Raw genomic sequence first — 18636 nt, forward strand, 5'->3', positions numbered from 1 at the left:
GGGCGGGCGGGGAGGCGCCGGCGGCCAGCAGGGCGCTGGGCCGGGCCGCTGTGCTGCGTGACTGAGAAGGACTCGCGCGCGTGCAGTGTGTGCACAGCTCGGAGTCCGCTTTGGACGGCCGGGGGCCCTGGGGTAGGGATAGCAAGGCCAGGTGTGCCAAGCTCTCGGCGCTTCCCAGGGCCGGGGGCCTCCGCAAAGCCGTGTCAAATCCGGGCGTGGCCGCCATTTGGCTGTGGGTGCCTGGGAAACGGCGCTGCGTCCCAGGACCAGTCTTTGAGCCGCGGGGAGTGTCTGGGATGGGCGACCCGGGGAGGCGTGCGCCTAGGGAGTGACCGTGAGATCCCGGTCGTCCTTCCCCGATGAGGATGGAGACATGGGCAATTCGTCGTCATCCTCGGAACACTTGGCTGAGGAGAGCGACGCGCACTTGCAGCCTTGCGGTGCGCCCCCGCCGGCACCCGCACTCCCGCCGCCGCCGCGGTGGTTGCTGCCTTTGCCTTCCTTCTTGTGCTTCACCCGGCGGTTCTGGAACCAGATCTTCACCTGCTTCTCGGACAGATTCAGGTAGGTCGCGATCTCGATGCGGCGCAGCCGGGACAGGTACATGTTTGAGGCGAACTCGCGCTCTAGCTCTAGCAGCTGCGCGCTGGTGAACGCCGTGCGCATCCTCTTGCTGCTGGGCAGCTGGTTCGAGCTGTTGTCTGGAGTGGGTAGGGGTGCAGACACGGAAGCGATCAGACCCTTCGCTGTGGGCCCGATCCTCCGGTAGGCGGCCGTCAGAATCCCGGGTCTTTGGTCTCTCACCCACCTCTTTGCCCTGAACACAGTGCACAGCGGCGTAACCGCGGGTGCCTCCTCGCCAAGCCTCGGGACCCTGGTACTCCCGGAGTCACGCGGCCCCCGTGCTCCCTTCTGGAGCGCCCTGAGCCCCAGCCCTCGTTTCGTCCTGGGAGCCCCCGCCAGGGCCTCAACCTTCTGCCTCACCCTCCCTCCCCGTGTCCTGTCCCGTCCCTCCAGCCGCATGCCACCCAGAGTGTCCACTCAGGGGCCCGAAATGGCCCTCATCGCCCGCAGAACGCCCAGGGTCCTCATCCCCCATGCCCGCCTAGTCAGCTTTCGTCTGCCCGGTCCCGTCCCTCCCCGCCCCACCTCTCCACTCCCCGCCTTACCCAAGGAGATGCAGTGGAACTGCCTGGGGTCGGGCAGCGGATAGGAGGTCTGGTACAGCGCGGCGGCGGCCGCGGCGGCCGCGGGGCCGTGAGCGACCCCGGGCGACACGGCCGAGTGCTGGCGGCCCAGGGGCGCGTGGCAGTATTGCGAGCCGAAGGACGGGAAGGACGCCTTGAGCAGAGGCAGCGCGGGCGGCCCGGGGGGCCCGTGCAGCTGCGAGGCGGTGACGCAGAGCGGGCACACGCACAGCAGCCCGGCCTTGCGCGCGTGGCAGGCGCCGGGCGAGAGGCCGTGCAGGGCGTGCGGCGGCGGCACCGCGTAGGGAAAGAGCGGCGGCGGGCTGCCCTCCGGCGCCTTCTTCTCGCCGGCCTCGCGCAGCACCAGCGAGTCCACGAGGAAAGAGCGCGGCATGGCCCCCGTGCGCGGTCGCCCCGCCGCCAGCCCGCTCCCGGCGCCCCGCGGACCTCGGGGCTCACCACGCACTTCCCCGGGCCGCGGCCGCGCTCAGCTGCCTCTTCCGGGGAGGCCGGAGGCGCCGCTGAAGCCGGGGCTGGAGGCGCCTCCGCTGCTGCCGCGGGCGCCGCCCAGAGAGCGCGGGGTGCTGGCCAGCACTAGTGGTGCTGAAAGGCGCCGGCGGCGCCGCTTAAATAGGACTATTGCCATGTGATGGGCTACGCCAGGAGCGGCCGGGGCCTCTCAATAGGGTTTTTGTGCCTTTTCTCTTGGCATTCACTCTGCACGCTTCCTCATTATTTCACTTGTTAACTAAATGAACTGCATAATGTACTCCATTCTTGTCAACCCCACCCAAGCCGTAACAGGCGCCCTCGCCCCCTCCTCTCCCCTTTGCGGGTTTATTTTCTCATTCTCCTGCGATTTAATATTCTTTTCTTTCTCTTTATTCCTTACTCCCCTTTGGCCTTGCGTTGGCGATCGGCCCGTTTATCTTATTGATTTTGCACCCCCAATGCCTCGCTTCCACAGATCCCCATGGGCGCACACCCCCATCTTCTCTGCGCGCTCGGTCGCCATCTCCCTCCTTCTCTCATTTCTCCCTCGCCCCCCAAGATCAGGCTGCCTCCACTTAGTCTCCTCAGCTCGGCGTTGTGCACCCCGCGAGCGTCCCCACAGCCGGCCTCCGATTTCCACCTGTGGAATCGCTCTCATCTTCCTGTGTCGGAAGCAGAAGGACCAGGGCCCCTGCAGGAGTGGCACCGCTGGGCAGAGAGGAGAAGGGCTCGGTATTTCTTATCCAGCACTAGCCCCATCGCTGTCCCTGTTTTCTCTGAGTTTCTCAAATAGTCTTAACTTTGATGCTGCCTATAGCGCCCAGTCTTTGTTCGGGAGGTGCTAGTCAACGATGTGGCCGTGGGTGTAAAAAGGAAGTCACCCGCTGAGAATCGCGGACAGAGAGACAGGGGATGGGAGGGAAGACTGGCCAGCGAAGATGTAGATCTCACTCACACCCCACCAGACGTGGAGAGTGTGGGCGCTCTCTCCGCCGGCGCACACCCCAACAGACCCGCGGGTGCGCTCGGATATCACTGCCTTCCCGAAGTTCACCCTGGAGGAGCGGTGCGGGGGGCAGTTGTATTCCCAGCTTCCGCTGCCTTCGCCCACCCGGGCGGAGCTCCCCTCTCCCCAAGACCTGCTCCTGTCGTGTCACTCTCTTCTTTCTGGTCACACAATGGTTAAACAACTTCAAACGCCTGGCCTCGTGTACTCAGCTTCAGCTTTTAAAATCGTCCTCTGGGCTCAGAGCTGCTTCATGCAGGCGCTTTTCCCATACAGTGGGAAATTAGCATAAACATTTTGAATGTACAGCCTGAGACTTTCCAAGGAAGACGTTTACTTTCGATTTGACTGGAACCAAGTCACTGCAGTCACCTGCTCTGAGCCCTGAAAGGAATCCTGAGTGATGCAGGGGGAAGCTTTCCGGCCGGGGGAATCAGTGCACAGGAAGAAGATGGCCCCAGATCGAAGCATTTGCACGGCTTTTCATCATTGATGACATCTCTGCGATAACAACAGCAACAAATTATAGCTGATTAAAAAGCAAAGAGAATTTATGTGAGAGAAAATAACGGATTCCATATAAGAGAGAGGGGCAATGGGGAAAATAGCCTGGATGGAGGGCCTGTCATCTAGCAGGAAGAGTAAGGGATCAATGCTTCCTTGATTGTTTTGCCCTGGGGGGCTGGTGGGGTCCACTGCTGCCCTCAATGCCAAGGTCTCCTCCCCAAGGCTCCCCGTTCTAAGTGGGTGTTTGCAAACAAGCCAGGGTGTATCAGTGTAGCCTAATGGCGGTTCTAATTGCTCTCTGGGAAAGGTGGGCTGGCCTGGACCCCGGAGACTGGGCCCAGAGCGGGACCAAGGCCTGGAGAGGGGCTCCCTGTTGGGCAGAGGCAGGTGGGAGAGGCGCAGGGTGACAGAGGCGGCCGCAAAGGGTCAGTGCAGAGCTCTCCAGGGAGCCGAAGCCCGCAGCTGGGGAAGAAGGGGTTAAGAGCCCCTGAATTCGAGCAAGGCCAAAGCTACTGGGAAAGAATATCTGGGGCGAGGGGGAAATAACCAGGTTTTTTTTTTTCCCTCCAGCCTCTGGACCTTATTGAATGTCATTGAAGAAAGTTTTGAATGCCAGATAAAGAGAGGCGAATTAAAGTGTGTGACAGCAGAGGATAAGCAAACACAAAGAGAACTCTGTCACACTTTGGGGCAAAATCCGTGGGCTTTTTACCAAGTCTCTTCGCTATGATTGAATTAAGTAATAGGAAAACATTTTCTTTCAGTTTAGAGCCATTAGACAAAAACTTCAAAGCGAATAACACTTTTTAATGTGCGGCCCACAATGGATTGGGTTTTGTGCTGAAATGTTTAAACGGTTTGTGTGCAACTCGGCGCGGGAGAGACCCGAGCCCAAGCAAAGCGGCATCCCTGAGGGGGTTTCGGGGAAGCTGGAAAGAGCGCACACGTCATCCTCAAGCTCTAAGTCGGGCGGCTTGTGGCCGGAAAGGGGGCTCCCTGCTCGGCGGTCCTGGGCCGCCGGCTGCGCCCCAGGAGTTGGATAATTTCAGGAAAAAAGTTCTGCGCCAGCACCCCCCCACCCCCCAGAAGGCCAGCTCTGCGGGCCGGGCAGGAACCGAGGGGCTGGGTGCGGCCCGGGGAGGGTGCCCAGCGCCCTTCGGCCCCGAGGCCTCTGCCGCCGCCTAGCTTCTGGCCGCTGCTCTCGGAGCCGGGCTGGGGGTCGGGGGTCCCCCGCTCCCCGGGTGCACGCGGGCGGCCGCGCGGCTTTCCAGTTTGCGGAGCCTCCCAGGGCTGGCTTCTGCGGGGTTAGAACCTTCCTCGCACGAGCAAACGCCTCCAGGGCGGTGCAGGGCTGGGAGGGAGGCGGCGGGATTAGCCTGTCCGCCCGGGACAGGCGCCCGGGGGAGCCCCTCGGCCTGGTGGGCCCTGCTCTGCCCCCGAGCTGGTTTTCAAGTGTCCATCAGGGACAGTTCAACATGGAATAACTTTCTGTTGTCCCGGTCTTTTCTTCTTTCAGCCTACCTCCTTTCCTGTTGGTGTGGAGAACACACCATGTTTCTCCTGGAAATGCAGCTTTAATATATTTGCAGCAAAAACTGCACAAATTGGGGGTGGGCTGGGGAGGTCCTTGTTCCCTTATTTCATTCGCGTATTTCTTCAAATGTCATCTTCCTTCTCAGGAAGGCCAACGACCCTACTTAAAAATATCACCCCTCTTTCCCCAACCCTCCCCACAGGGTTCCTTGCTTTATAAATACCTTCCAACTCCGTGTCCTTCCCTCCTCAGTTTCTCTGCTCCCTGCGCCCGCTCCCCGCTGAAATGAACGCCCCACTGAGGACTTGCATGTCTGTCTATCTTGTGCATTACTGTTTCCCAACTCAGGACCAGTTACTGGCACGTAGTACATACTCAGCCTATATTTGCTGGATAAAAAAATGAATGAAAGTGGCCTGACTCAGGAGGTAGGGTGGGGAAGGAGAGGTCCTGGTCTGCCTGCCTACTACACCTGGACACTTAGGAGCATGGCAGGGGTAACTGACCTGCAGTGACTGTCTGACCCTCTCCCAGCCACCACACCCTCCCCTGGGCTCAAACAGACAGGAGCTCAATGAATTTGTTGAGGAAATGGCAAATCTGGAGGCAACATGGCTTCACAGAGGCAAGATGGTCCCATTCAAGGCAATCTAGTGTCCTGCTCTGGAGAAGTTGGATGAACCCATAGGTAGCTCAAGGCTAGGGGTGTCATCTGGGTTTTTCATGGTGTATAGGAGGAAAGATTGGTCAGAGAGAGATGTGCAGTGTGCTCTGGAATTGTCAGTGACCGTTTCTGTGCTTTCTGGCTGAAGGCAATGGAGTGGGAATCCTCATGGGTGAGGGAGGGGCTGCTCCCTTGACTGGGCCGGTGGTGACTCAGACCAGTCTGCCAGCAGTGAGCATCCTGCCCAGTGGAGCAGAGGGGCCAGAGGGCGCCTGACCTACCAAGGAATGATGAGGGCATCTGGGAGGCAGGAGTGGGGGGCGCCCACTACAGGGGGGAGGGGAGGTGCCTGGACACAGGTGTGCTATGAAAGTGGAGGCCGAGCCATGAAGGGCCACGCTAACAGCTCTGTACTTGATCCTACTCAGAAAACTTTACGCAGGGGTAGTAACAGAGTCAGATCTGAACTTGAGACATGTAACTGGCAGCAGTAGGAGGTCCTGTTGATGGGGACAGAGAAAGGCCAGAGCAGGGTCGACAGAGTCGGCTTGCAAATGGATGTTTACTGAACTATTGAATGAACAGAGGGAGGGAAACAAACAAGGAGAAAATTGTATCAGTTCAAGTGATGGATAATGACCGCCTGAGCTGGGGTGGGGTTAGGAAAGAATTTGAAGGGGGAATGGGTAAGATCAAGTAGGGTGGGGTGTGTGTGTGTGTCTGTGTCTGTGTGTGTTGGAGGGGAAAGGCACGAGACAGGAAGTCACACACACCCGTGGCCACTTGGTCCGAGGGGATGGGAGGGTGGCGATGCCACAGGCAGAGACAGGGATCTGCAGAGCAGGGCCCACTTTTGCTCATGAAGCTGCAACATGATGTCATATTTGGACGTGTTGCATTTTCATCCTTAACCTCAGCGGCTTCTGCTGATGTCCCATGGTGAAAATGTGAGTCTAAAGTTGGGTAGAGAGATTAGAGATGGAAAGAGAGATTTGGGGCTTACGTATACAAAAATGGTAGCTTTAGTCTTAGGATGGAAGAGCTTGGGGGTGGGGGAGTATAGAGAAAAAAACGAGATTGTAGATGTATTCCTGGGAACACCCATATTTAAAGAGACCAGTGAAAGGATGGCTCCTTGAAAGTCAGAGAAGAATTTTCAGCATCCATCTTAGAGCAGGTAATAATCCTTAGGATAGAAGCTTCGTGCTGGGAATAACAGAGCAGAAAGGTGGCAAGAACCAGGGTCCCAGAAGATCAGGGAGCTGCTCTACTCATTTTTTGTGAGTGGAAGATAAATGTTTATAAATAAAATGAAATAGTTTATCTTTTTAACTAGTATTTGAATTTTCTACTACACGTGGCTGTATTTAATCATAGCTAATATGGTCCCTAACCCCTGACCCAGCCAGATGATAAGAATCAAGCCAACGGAAGGAATCAGTGGGACTCATGTCAGAGCAGCTGGAGGTCCTCTTGCTTTTTCCCAACTACCTTACAAGACCATCAGGGCGGGGATAGACTCAATACTGGTGTCACCAACCTTTGGCACGTTAGATACATCGGATAAGTGTTTAATGCGGGTGCTAATGGCGGTAAAGGCGCTGTCCTTTCTTTGCACCTATTCAGTGTATCACAGCTGCATCTTGACGAGCGTCACAAGATTTCAGAGGCTCGTGGGCCTTTCGCTTTCTTATAGTAGAATGAGAATGATACCTCACCTTCCTTGTAAGGATTAAAGATGATGTACGTGTATCCTGAATGCTACCAGGCTTTCCGGTCAGTGGGTGCGAGTGAAGGCAATTCATACCAATAATCAGAGCTTCTATCTGAACCTTGTGGGGCCTCTGACCTCCTTCTCCCATATGATTTTCTGGAAGGCCTTCCTGGGCTGTTTTACAAGTACCCACAGGCCAGTCTGTTGGCTGACACCCGCCCTGTGCTTCCCCTCCAGAGAGTTTCTCCCTTATCCACACACTCAGCCTGGGATAGACTGGCTGTCTTCTTCCACATCTTGCCCCAGGACCACTGTGTAGCCCTCATGTCTCGTAAAGCCCTAAGCACGCTGTCCAAGACAGTCAGTAAATGGGAGCTGTGTTTTCCTTCCCGAGCGAGAGGCTGCAGGAATGCCGAGTGAGGCCCTCTCTTGGCATGGATTGTCCGGCCCAAGTAATTCACCCTCAACCTTTTCCTTTTCTCTTCCCCCTTGACATCAATGGAAGCAAAGATGATTTCTGCGGGAAGGAGGGTATTCTCCTACTCGGGGACCTGGAAGGTGAGCATGGAACATCTTACTAAGGATTTCAGTAGGAAGTGTTTGCAGATTTTAAGAAGAAGAAAACACAGAGGGTTTGAAACAGGCAGAACCAGTCTCACCTCAAGTAGTTTTCCGTGGATGAACGGACCCCTTACCTTTAAGCATATGGCCTTTAGCGTGAGCCCCCGTCCCCCTCTGGGGACGACAGTGACTCCTGAGTCACGAGGCTGGCCTCGATTGTCTGTGGCCTAGAGTCACATGCCCATCAGGAAACGTGGCTTTGAGACCTTCCAGTGTAGATGTTTCTTTCCTGTGTGTCTTCCTTTCTTTGCCAGCAGGAGCCCGCAGCTCCGTGATCAGCCAGGTGGCAGCATAAAGCAATAAACCCGCTGACGGTGGAGCCCTTCTGCCGCTCAGCTGCCTCCACACACCCTCCTCTTTCCCCATTTTCACCAGAGCAAACCCAGAAGACATCCGCTGCTCCTCCAACCTCCCATTCTCTGAAAGCCTTCGGTTCAAAAACACCCAAGAAAGCAAAGATAAGCCACTGCAAGGGAAAGAGCAGAGGACTTGTTTACAGCTGACGTTCTGTGGTGTGTCGTACAGAGCAGAGGAGACAGATTTTAAAAAGTCCTGGGGAGTCTGTGACCATCACCCCAAACCCCACCCCCAACCAACACAGCCAAGCTCCCGTTTTGTTCAGCAAAGCACTTGGCTCGCAATGTCTCAGAGGCGCAGTGAGTGGGTGATCGATGCCTGCCATCTGCTCATTACATTTTGGAAGAGGGGAAGGGGTTGGAGGAGGGGAGGGGTTCCCAGAAAAGGAGGGGTGCTGGAGACCTTGATTCTTGCGGGAGCAGCTCTAGGATTTTCGCAGTGATGCCCTTACCCCTGGCAGGGAGCTGGGTATTCCCACCCCTGATGGACCACCAGTGGATTCTGGGGCCGTGCTGTCTTGCAGTCATGTGTGATTCCAAAGGATAACGTCCTCCCCATTTGGCTAATGTTTTCCAGAACCCCGGTTCTTCATTCCCACAAAGAACGTCGCATCTGTCATCCCTACTTGAGTAACTGTAACTGTACAGATCCCTGTGTCATTTTGGAGTACCAGGCTAATGTCTCCAGTATGGCAGGCCCTTGTAAAAAGAAAGAAAATTAAAGTTAGACTCCACAGAGAATTGTTGATTAGTGGATCTGCTCTGCGTGGGCTCTGGGCCTCGGAGAGAAGTCCTGTTTCCAGCTAACAGTGTAGAGTTTGTGAATAAACTGAATTCCCTAAGAAAAGTCACTTTCTTTTCCTTCTCCAGCTATTAAGTGGCGGCTGATACCATGGGGCAGTTCGTATCAGCAGATGCCTTAGAGCTAAGCCTAGCTGGTTCTACCCTGGGATAGCAAGAAGATACCGCTTCTATCTTGTCGACTTTGTGCAGCAGACACAAACACTTCCATAAGCTTTTGTTACTCATTAGGGATCAAAGCACAAATTGGGAACAACCTGAGCGGTCTCTCCCATTTACTGTCTTGTCTTAGGACCTTGTAAGTAAGTCTCTTGACATTGTAGGAACGTCACTGCCACAACCGAACTGTGGCACAGACTCCAGTTCATAACGCATGTGGCCCCTGTGTGGGGTACACACGCTGCCTTACTTGTCCGTACCCCAACCAAAGGTATCAGTAATGGGGCAGCTTCTTAGATTATCCATGCCAACTCTCCCGTGTCCTTTTCTTCATCTCTCGATTCTCCGATGGGTGCAAACGTTAGCAGGACTGAGTTCTGTGGGAAATAGCTTCATTAGGCTGGCTTCAGAGGGAGGGGCTGTTGATTTGTTTAACACAAGCACCACGATGGTGGAAAAGGATGCTCCCCTGTGACTGTTTCTTTAGGTAGCAGTTGGTTTCTGAGAGGATAATTTCTCAAGTATTTAAAAATCAAGTCACATAGATTGCTAACCAAAAACTACCCCAAACTATAGTATGTGACTAATAAAATATAGATTTTGTATTCCTAATCAGTCGTTCATTTATTGTTAAAATATGTTGTGATTCTATTTCATGACAGAGTCTGAAGGGTCAGGCTTTCTCTGGAGCTTCTTAATCCGTTGTTGAGAGGGATTTATAGAATGGCATTGAGTTTAATTCAATCAACTGCCCAGAATTTGACTATGTGCCTGGCACATGTACTCATTTATTTAGTCAATAAAATGAGCTACAAGTTGGAAATTTAAAACACGTATTTTATCGGTCAGCTGTTATGGTTTGGGAGGGTTCGGGGTTAGTAGCCTACTTGACTGGGAGTTCGTACACTTGAGAAACACATGAGACCGGCACTAATTTCTATTTCACAAGTGTAGACACTGAGGCATAGAGAAGTAACTGGCCAAGGAGGCAGGGACTCAGCTAAAATCTTGGATGACAGTGGTGGTTATTACTAAGATGAAGGAAAGAATGGATAATGGGGGAAATCAGTCATTTCTGCCGCATTGGTTCTAATCCATTGAACAAATTTTCATGAGGTTCCTGCTTTGTGCAGGATAACATAGGTGTAAGAGAGAGGCCTCTGGAGACACCCTGGTTGTGATCTAGGTGGGTTGATGAATTCTCTGAGCCTCTCTTGCCACGTGTATGAAGTGTGGAGTGTCACAGAATTGTTGGGAGACTGAAATGGGTTAAAAGACCCCTAGAGCATTTCATACTGTGTCTGTCACATAGCAGGTACTCAATAAATGTTAGCTATGACCATACGCACAGATCACATGAGGAATTGAATGCAAATCCCAGAACCCAGCCACCTGCGTTGCATAGGAAGGGTGTATCCCCTGCCAGACCCTGAGAGAATAGCACCGTGCAGCGTGGAGAAATCATAAGGCAGTTCTGAGAGATGCCCTTCCAGAAGTTTCTACACAGGATGGGGATGGACACTTTGGGTCACCATTAGAGAGCAGATCAGGGTAGAGGGTCCCAGACCCTGAACAAAAAAGCTTGTTGGGAGTGACTGAGTCAACCAGAGCCCCCATTCCACGAAGAACCCCTAGGCCATGACTTAGGCTAAAGACATGAATGTTTCCTTACTTTCCATCCCCTGTGAGATGTGGTGCAGGCATGAAAACAGCTTTGTGACTGTTGCACACGGCACTGAGATCAGGCTTCGCCCAGGTCCAGCCAAGATGTGACCAGCCCACGTGAGAGCGGCTGGGAAAACTCTCTTGCATCACAGAGAAATTCGGGGAAAATGTAATTTGTAAAAAGCAAAACAAAACAAGAGCTCTAATTGGTGAGGCTGGGGTTCCAGTGACAAGTACGCTTGCTTCTCCTTTCCATACTTGTAGGAGATAAAGACTCAAAAAACTTTCTTTTTGGAGAATATATGATATTTTGATGGGAGAGGAGAAAAATAATGAAGAGTTTTCACCCTCCTCTTGTCCCTGCTTTATTCTTCCTTTCTTCACTCTCTTTTTTTTCCTTTACTAATTATTATCACCACCACCACCATCATCGTCACCACCTTCAGCATCATCAGAAGTCTCTAGTCAGAGGCACAGGAGCTTTGGTGAATAATGAGGTTTAGTCTCTACTTATTTTATTTTTTTTATTATTATTTTTTTTTGGCGGTACGCGGGCCTCTCACTGTTGTGGCCTCTCCCATTGCGGAGCACAGGCTCCAGATGCGCAGGCTCAGTGGCCATGGCTCACGGGCCCAGCCGCTCCGCGGCATGTGGGATCTTCCCGGACCAGGGCACGAACCCGCGTCCCCTGCATCGGCAGGCGGACTCTCAGCTACTGCGCCACCAGGGAAGCCCCTCTACTTATTTTAGTTAGTACCGGAAACAAAAACCATTCCAGCCCTGTTAAGCAGTAAAGGAAGGATTTAATGCAGGAAATTTAGTGCTTAAAGAACTCTTGGAAGTGATGGGGAAATAGACTCCAGGCTGGGCCTTCAGGAAATTCAACAACATCTAACTCGCCTGCCACAATCAAGAAGGCTGTCACAGGCACAGCTGACCTCAGAAATCAGTCATAGCTGTGACCTGGGGCTAGGGATTTGCTAGTTTTATAATTTCCTTTGGACACTATGAAGCTAGTGGTTGGGCACTGGGATGCGGCTGTAGAAAACCCCAAATCTCCACGACCGTCTTTGCCAGAAGCAACAGCTGGCAGCAGGAAGATGGCCTTGCTGGGAGATGATTTTCCATGAGTCTCTTGTGTCCGCACATCTTGCAGATGGACTGACGGCTTTGTTCTAGGCTATCTTTCCAAGGATGCTTGCATAGCAAATAGCCTTGGATTCGGAGATCCAGAGCAAAGCTAGGCGTGCCTACCGTACATTATAAAAGACTTGGGTTCTCTAAGCTCCAAGTTCCCCTCCTTTAACGTAACCCGCTGCATGTGCGGGTGTCACGTGACCCTCCTCACATTGCCTCATGGGAGTTGGGGTTTGAGGAATCAGCACAAGGAGATGCTGATATTCTAGCTACTGCTATTGCTTTGAGTAATGAAGTCCTTTGTCTCTGACCCAGGCATCTCCTGTCTTCTACCAGCATTTACGATACTGTGGCCGACTGACCTGTTAGCTTTTGCATGTAGAGCAAAACCTCAGACCCTTCACAGTTCTTGACATGCGTCGCCTCACTTCTGTCCTCCAAACAGTGAAGAAATACGTTTAGTTGTTGGAACCTTATGTATAACCTGAACCTTAGTGGCGAGAGGGTCTGAGACACATAGGTTTAACTTTCCATACTCTGCAGTACAGAAAAGTACCATACGTACCATACTTTCCTCTGGGGGTCTGGCATCCAGTTGGGATTTATAATAGCTACCACTTACTGGCCTCCCACATCGTCTGGGAACTGTGACAGGTGGGTTCCATAAATTACTGTGAATGCTGACAACAGCCCTACAAGATAAGTGTTATTTCATTCCTTTTCCTTATGGAGAAACGTCCACAAGCATTCAGTGACTGCCCAGGGCCATGCAGCTCTGAGTTTCAGCGTCAGATTCAGGCTGGGGTTGGCTGGCTTCAGATGCTCCTCTATATGCCAACCCCGCACAGCACAAGGTGGTGAGTGCCAGTGCAGTCCTAGTGAGTTTTAGTTCTGGAGGCATTCAGAGAAGAGTTCTTGTGGCCCTGGGGCTGAGAGGAAGCGTGTCTTTGAGGAGGGGGACACTGGACTTCATCGTTCAGGAGGGGTAGGACTTAGATTAATGGCCTGCCAATGGGTGGATGAGATGGGGAAGAGAGAGGAGACGGAAAGGACAGTGTGAGGAGACGCACAGGAGTATATATGTCGGGGATATAGTGAATTTTATGGGGCTGGAGGGATAGTAGAGGGAGAGCTTGTTTGAGGGTCTGGTCTGTAAAGAATGTTGAATCTCGGGCTTCCCTGGTGGCGCAGTGGTTGAGGGTCCGCCTGCCGATGCAGGGGACGCGGGTTCGTGCCCCGGTCCGGGAAGATCCCACATGCCGCGGAGCGGCTGGGCCCGTGAGCCATGGCCGCTGAGCCTGCGCGTCCGGAGCCTGTGCTCCGCAACGGGAGAGGCCACAACAGTGAGAGGCTCGCGTACGCAAAAAAAAAAAAAGAACGTTGAACCTCAGAATAAGACTTACTCCTACGGATGGTGGTAGGAATACAAAATTGCCATTACACGTCTCCCATTACCTTCTTCACCCCACTAACTGGCTTTTTTCTTTTTTAAAATTATTTTCTTTTTTTAAAAAGTTATTTATTTTATTTTTGTCTGTGTTGGGTCTTTGTTGCTCCGCGTGGGCTTTCTGTAGTTGCCGCGAGCGGGGGCTACTCTTCGTTGCGGTGCGCGGGCTTTTCATTGCAGTGGCTTCTCTTGTCGTGGAGCACGGGCTTCAGTAGTTGTGGCGCACGGGCTTAGTTGCTCTGGGCATGTGGGATCTTCCCGGACCAGGGCTCAAACCCGTGTCCCCTGCATTGGCAGGCGGATTCTTAACCACTGTGCCGCCAGGGAAGCCCTGACTTGCTTTTCAACCCAGATAATTCCTGGGGAAAAGAGCAGCTCATCGTTTCCCTAAGCGAGGGGATGCTGGCAGGAGGAAATGGCTGCCAGTCCACCACTTGCTGCAGCCTGTCTCTGAAGGCCAGGGAGAGAGCGTCCGTCTTCCCCAAATCGTCCCTCGCAGGACCAGCAGAAGAAAGGCGTTAGCATAAAATGGAGAGAGAGCATGGGCGGGAGCTCACATTAGCAGACAATATTGCTTTGATTGCAGACAACACACATGAATTGAATTGATAAAGGAATCTTCCCATCAAAGCCAGAAATGAGTGGAAATTAACTTTAACAAAGTAAGCAACTGTGCTCAAGAGACAGAAGAATCCCAACGCATACTTGGTACGTGTCAGAGGCGTAGAGGAGCAGAGTGTTCAGGCCCATCAGCGTGCGCGGGAGTGATTAATAAACACTTACATGGACATTCATCTGACAGGCGACTGACAAAGCCCCACAATGGTGGGGAGAAGGGGCATTTCTTCTTGATAGATGTATCTGAAATGCTCATTTACTCCTTTTTGATGGATTTAAATGTCCAGGTATTCTCTCTCCATAGAAATTGATTCAGAAATGGTGCTGGGTTAAAAATAAGGGCTAGGGATTTAACTACATCTATGTGGCAGAAAATGTATTCCTGCTAGACATCAACGCATAGATTGCAACGTGTTGGAGTTTAATGCAGGTTTGCGAGGTGGTGAGCGTAGAGAGGGCTCCTTTTTTTTTTTTTTTTTAAGTATAAAGTGACATAGACGGATACAAAATCACTCTGCCTGAGACTCTGTAAATAATGTTGGAGACTACTAACCAAATACTAGCCTTTTTCTCCCTGGTCTGAAACAGTTTAGCAGTTATCTATGGGGAAAAAGATCTCAAAGAACAGGTTCACATTTGCACTTGCTAAGACTTGTACTGGATCTGAATTTTCCACTGGAGGTGGCATGGATGTGGCCCCGGAAGACTGCTGAACTTGGTCCCCAGAGGCGTGAAGCTCATTCATTCTGGCCTCCATCCCCTCTCCCCAGATAACAAGGCAGAGTTTGGTTTGTTCAATTGAATTATCCAACATTGGGCCCACTGTCCCCTTGGGTGTGAGGCCCAGCCCAGCAGGCTGCTGGCACGCCACCTGCAATTCTCCTGTGTCTGCTCGGGTGGACCCCAGGGGAGTGTGTGTCGTGGCCCAGGCAAATGGGAAGTGAGTCTTGTTTGTGCGTGGTGTGGTGGTACAAAAGGTACTGCCAGGTACAAACTTCCCTGGGAGACAGGGTTTGTCTCCAGCACTCGACAGACTCCCCAAGGCAAGAAAAGTCTGGTTTGGGGATTCTGTACCGGGCGATTGTAGCTGGTCTGAACAATACCGTTCCCAGAGACAAATACCATGAATCGTTTCCTGAATCTTCTAGTAAAATACAGGAGATGCTCTTGGAGGTCTGAAGACTGTTTCTGAGAATGTATACCAGAGCACAGAAGGAGAACTCACGCCCCTGCCAGCCCTGCTCTGTCCCCACAGGGGCTGAACAGATTGTTGCGAACAAGACAGTCTTCCTCAGGTCTCCGACTCTGAAAGAGTCAAAGGGCTCGATAACCTGAGGAATGCTCTCCAGGAATGCTCTGGACGGTGACACTGTACCCATTAGGAATTCTCCCAGCTACAAATGACAAAGAATCTGACCAACAATGTTTTCAACACATAGGACGTTATTTTTTCATAAAAGCAATGTGTGGAGCAGCTATGCAATAACACTTTTAGGGGACCCAGGATTTTCTTTTTTTTTAATTTATTTATTTTATTTTTTATTTTTGGGTCTTCGTTGCTTCGTGCGGGCTTTCTCTAGTTGTGGCGAGCGGGGGCTATACTCTTCGTTGTGGTGTGTGGGCTTCTCATTGCAGTGGCTTCTCTTGTTGAGGAGCATGGGCTCTAGGCGCACGGGCTGCAGTAGTTGTGGCTCACGGGCTCAGTAGTTGTGGCTCGCGGGCTCTAGAGCACAGGCTCAGTAGTTATGGTGCACGGGCTTAGTTGCTCCATGGCATGTGGGATCTTCCCGGATCAGGGCTCGAACCCGTGTCCCCTGCACTGGCAGGCAGATCCTTAACCACTGCACCACCAGGGCAGCCCTGACCCAGGGTTTCTTATCTTTCCTCTCCAGGATCCACAGTCTGTTTCCTTTCGTCTTCACGTTTGTCCCTCATGGTGGCAGAGGCTGCACTCCATACCTCATCACATTCCAGGCAGAAAGGAGTAGAAGGGGACGGGCAAAGTGGGGGATGGGGGGGCACTGGCTTTTCGTCAGGAACCAAAGCTTCCTGGGAGCTCCACCTTGATTTCTGTGATATGCCACCCTCACTGGAAGGGAGCCAGGGAATGGGGACTGGGGTGGGGATCAGGTCAGCCAACCACTGGTGTCCACCATGAGTACTGAGACCACATGAGAGAATGAGGAGGGCACCTCTGGGATGGAAACTGTGGTCAGCAGTGTCTTAGTCGCTTGGGTTGCTACAACAGACACCATAGACTGGGGGATTAACACGAATTTATTTTCTCACAGTCCTGGAGGCTGGAAGTCCAAGGTCAGGGTGACAGCAGGGTTGGGTTCTTGGTGAGGGCTCTCTTCCTGGTTTGCAGACAGCCGTCTTCTCATTGGGTCCTCGCATGGCGTAGAGCAGAGAGAGAAAGCAAGTTCTCTGTGTCTCTTCTTATGACGGCACTAATCCTGCCATGAAGTCTCCTTTCTCACGACCTAGTGACTGTCCAGAGGCCCCGCCTCCTAATACCATCACATTACAGGTTAGGGTTTCAAAGTGTGAATTTGGGGGGGACATAAACATTCAGTCCATGGCAGGGATGATGAGAATTGTAAAGTGGAATTGTAAAGTGTAAAGAGAATTTTAAGCGAGGTTGACTCAAGATTTGCCACCTGAGAATCCTGAAACCCTGCAGCCTGCCAGGCTCAACTTTTCCTTTACTACTTGGTTGAAGTAGCTTGACTCTTACCCCATCCCAGGAACCACGGGAAGTCCAATGCCTTCCCGAGACTTCTGGGGATCCCTGCAGCCTGCTTCCACTGGAGCCCCCCCTTCTCTCCCTGCAGAATGTCCCCTCAGGCTCCACTCTGTCCTTCCTTCTTCTGTTCCCAAGGCCTCGTTAACACAGGGCTCTTGCATGCCGTGATGTTTTCTTTTCCACGCAGATCTTTCATTCACTTTACTTAGCTGGTGTTTACTTTAAATTTATTTTATTTATTGATTGATTTATTTTTGGCTGCGTTGGGTCTCACAGGCTCTAGAGCGCAGGCTCAGTAGTTGTGGCACATGGGCTTAGGTGCTCCGCGACATGTGGGATCTTCCCGGACCAGGGCTCGAACCTGTGTCTCCTGCCTTGGCAGGCGGATTCTTAACCACTGTGCCACCAGGGAAGCCCAGTTGGTGTTTACTTTAATCAACTTATGCACTGAGGAAGAAAACAGTATTTAGGACAAAATCTTTCTCAGAATGCTGAGTCTGCATTTTTAAAGAACATTCTCTAAAAGATGATTTACCTTTTCTCGTCTGTTATCTAATTCTCAAGGACTTTTCAGAGCAGAGTCTTCTTTGTCACCTTGAGATAATTTTTCCTTTTCTTATCGAGTTTGTTAGGCTGATGTTTCTGACTATGAACTAAATACATAAGTGAGCACTAATTAGTGCCTTTGAGGTCATTCATTTCCAAAGGCCTAATAGTCCTATTTCTTTAAAAGAGAAATAAAGCTGAAGGTTTTTTTCTTTTTTCCTGCCACCCGTCAGAAATATGAAAACCATTTCTATTTTCTTTAGTAACAGCTAAGGGCAAAGACCACAGATCCACCTCCCTCCATTAGGGCACAATCAATAGAGCTTTGGAGTTTTCCCCCCAAGTCTAGACTCCTGTTTGGGAACAAATGTGAGAATGAGGCCCATTTCCTGCGAAGGCCAGAGGACAAAGGGACCTGCTGACGGCCGTCCATGTGACTCCGGGAACTGCCAGGCCTGGAGCTCGGATTGTGGCCTCTCATAGGACAGGAGGCAGTGATGGATGGGGCTCCAGTCTGAAGGTCTGAACTGCCATGAATGAGGCAGGCCTGCTGTGCTTGCCTGGGGCTGAGTTTTTTCAGCAGTCACTTTACAGCTCACTGTGAAGCCCTGTGCTGTTTGTGTGAGAGGCAGAAGTGGGAGCTGCCAGTGACACAGGCTGTGGGGTGAGCACAGGCCACCTCCTCTGAGCAGCGTGACCTGGCAGGGGGGGCCAGGCAGTCGGAGGAATTAGGCGTCAGGGATTCGGTAAGGCTCCTGAGTGAAACGGGGACGTAAAACTGCTTCCCTTTTGTGGAGCTTCGTCCAAGGCAGCTGGAAACTCATCTCGGGCAGCTGGCAACACAATCCTGAATGCTGTCGCTTCCGCATCCTCCCGGGCAGTCCCCGCTCCAGCCGAGCCCCTCAAAAGAGGGGACTTGAAGTTGAAAGCATGAGGCTACCCTCGGGGGTGGTTAAAAAGTCACTCACCTCTAGGCTAAAGAACCTAAGTTTGATCATCCAAGACTGCAGTCCTCTGGGGTGGCATGGGGGAGGCGTCTTCCAGCCCCAGGAGCCATAAAGAGGCAGGTGCTTCTCCCGAGGGATGCTTGGGAGGACGGACCGCAGACGCATGCGCGCCCCCGGAGGACGCCGCAAGGGCGCAGCTCTGCCCAGGGCTCGGGCACTCTAGTAAACAGATCATCTCCAAGACTTCCTTAGGACAGAATTTTGTATTCAGGAAGGGCTTCCCCGGGCTCTCATTTACCTTGAGTGTCTGGTGCACCCGTGTGGCCCCAAGATCTGACTCTAACAGTGCTTCCAACAAGCGCAGTAATGATCGCTGATTCCACCCAACCCAAGAAAAGAACAAAGGAGGAGGCCACACACAGATCAAAGCAGCTTCGCATCATCGTGAACACGCAGACGCCCAGAAATACACACGGGACGGACCCGCTG

At 52.4% G+C, this 18636-nt stretch overlaps 1 protein-coding gene across 1 annotated transcript; it reads right to left on the bottom strand.

Moving 5' to 3' along the window:
* Positions 1-321: 321 nt before the first annotated feature.
* GSX1 (GS homeobox 1) lies at positions 322-1581 on the bottom strand (the record flags this gene model as incomplete). Its single annotated transcript, XM_082675533.1, has 2 exons — positions 322-701; positions 1170-1581. The coding sequence occupies 2 exons, from the start codon at positions 1579-1581 to the stop codon at positions 322-324; spliced, it is 792 nt and encodes a 263-aa protein (XP_082531659.1).
* Between the last annotated feature and the right edge of the window lie 17055 nt (positions 1582-18636).

Source organism: Grampus griseus (genome assembly GCF_964374135.1).
Source record: "Grampus griseus genome assembly, chromosome: 18".
Lineage (NCBI taxonomy): Eukaryota > Metazoa > Chordata > Mammalia > Artiodactyla > Delphinidae > Grampus > Grampus griseus.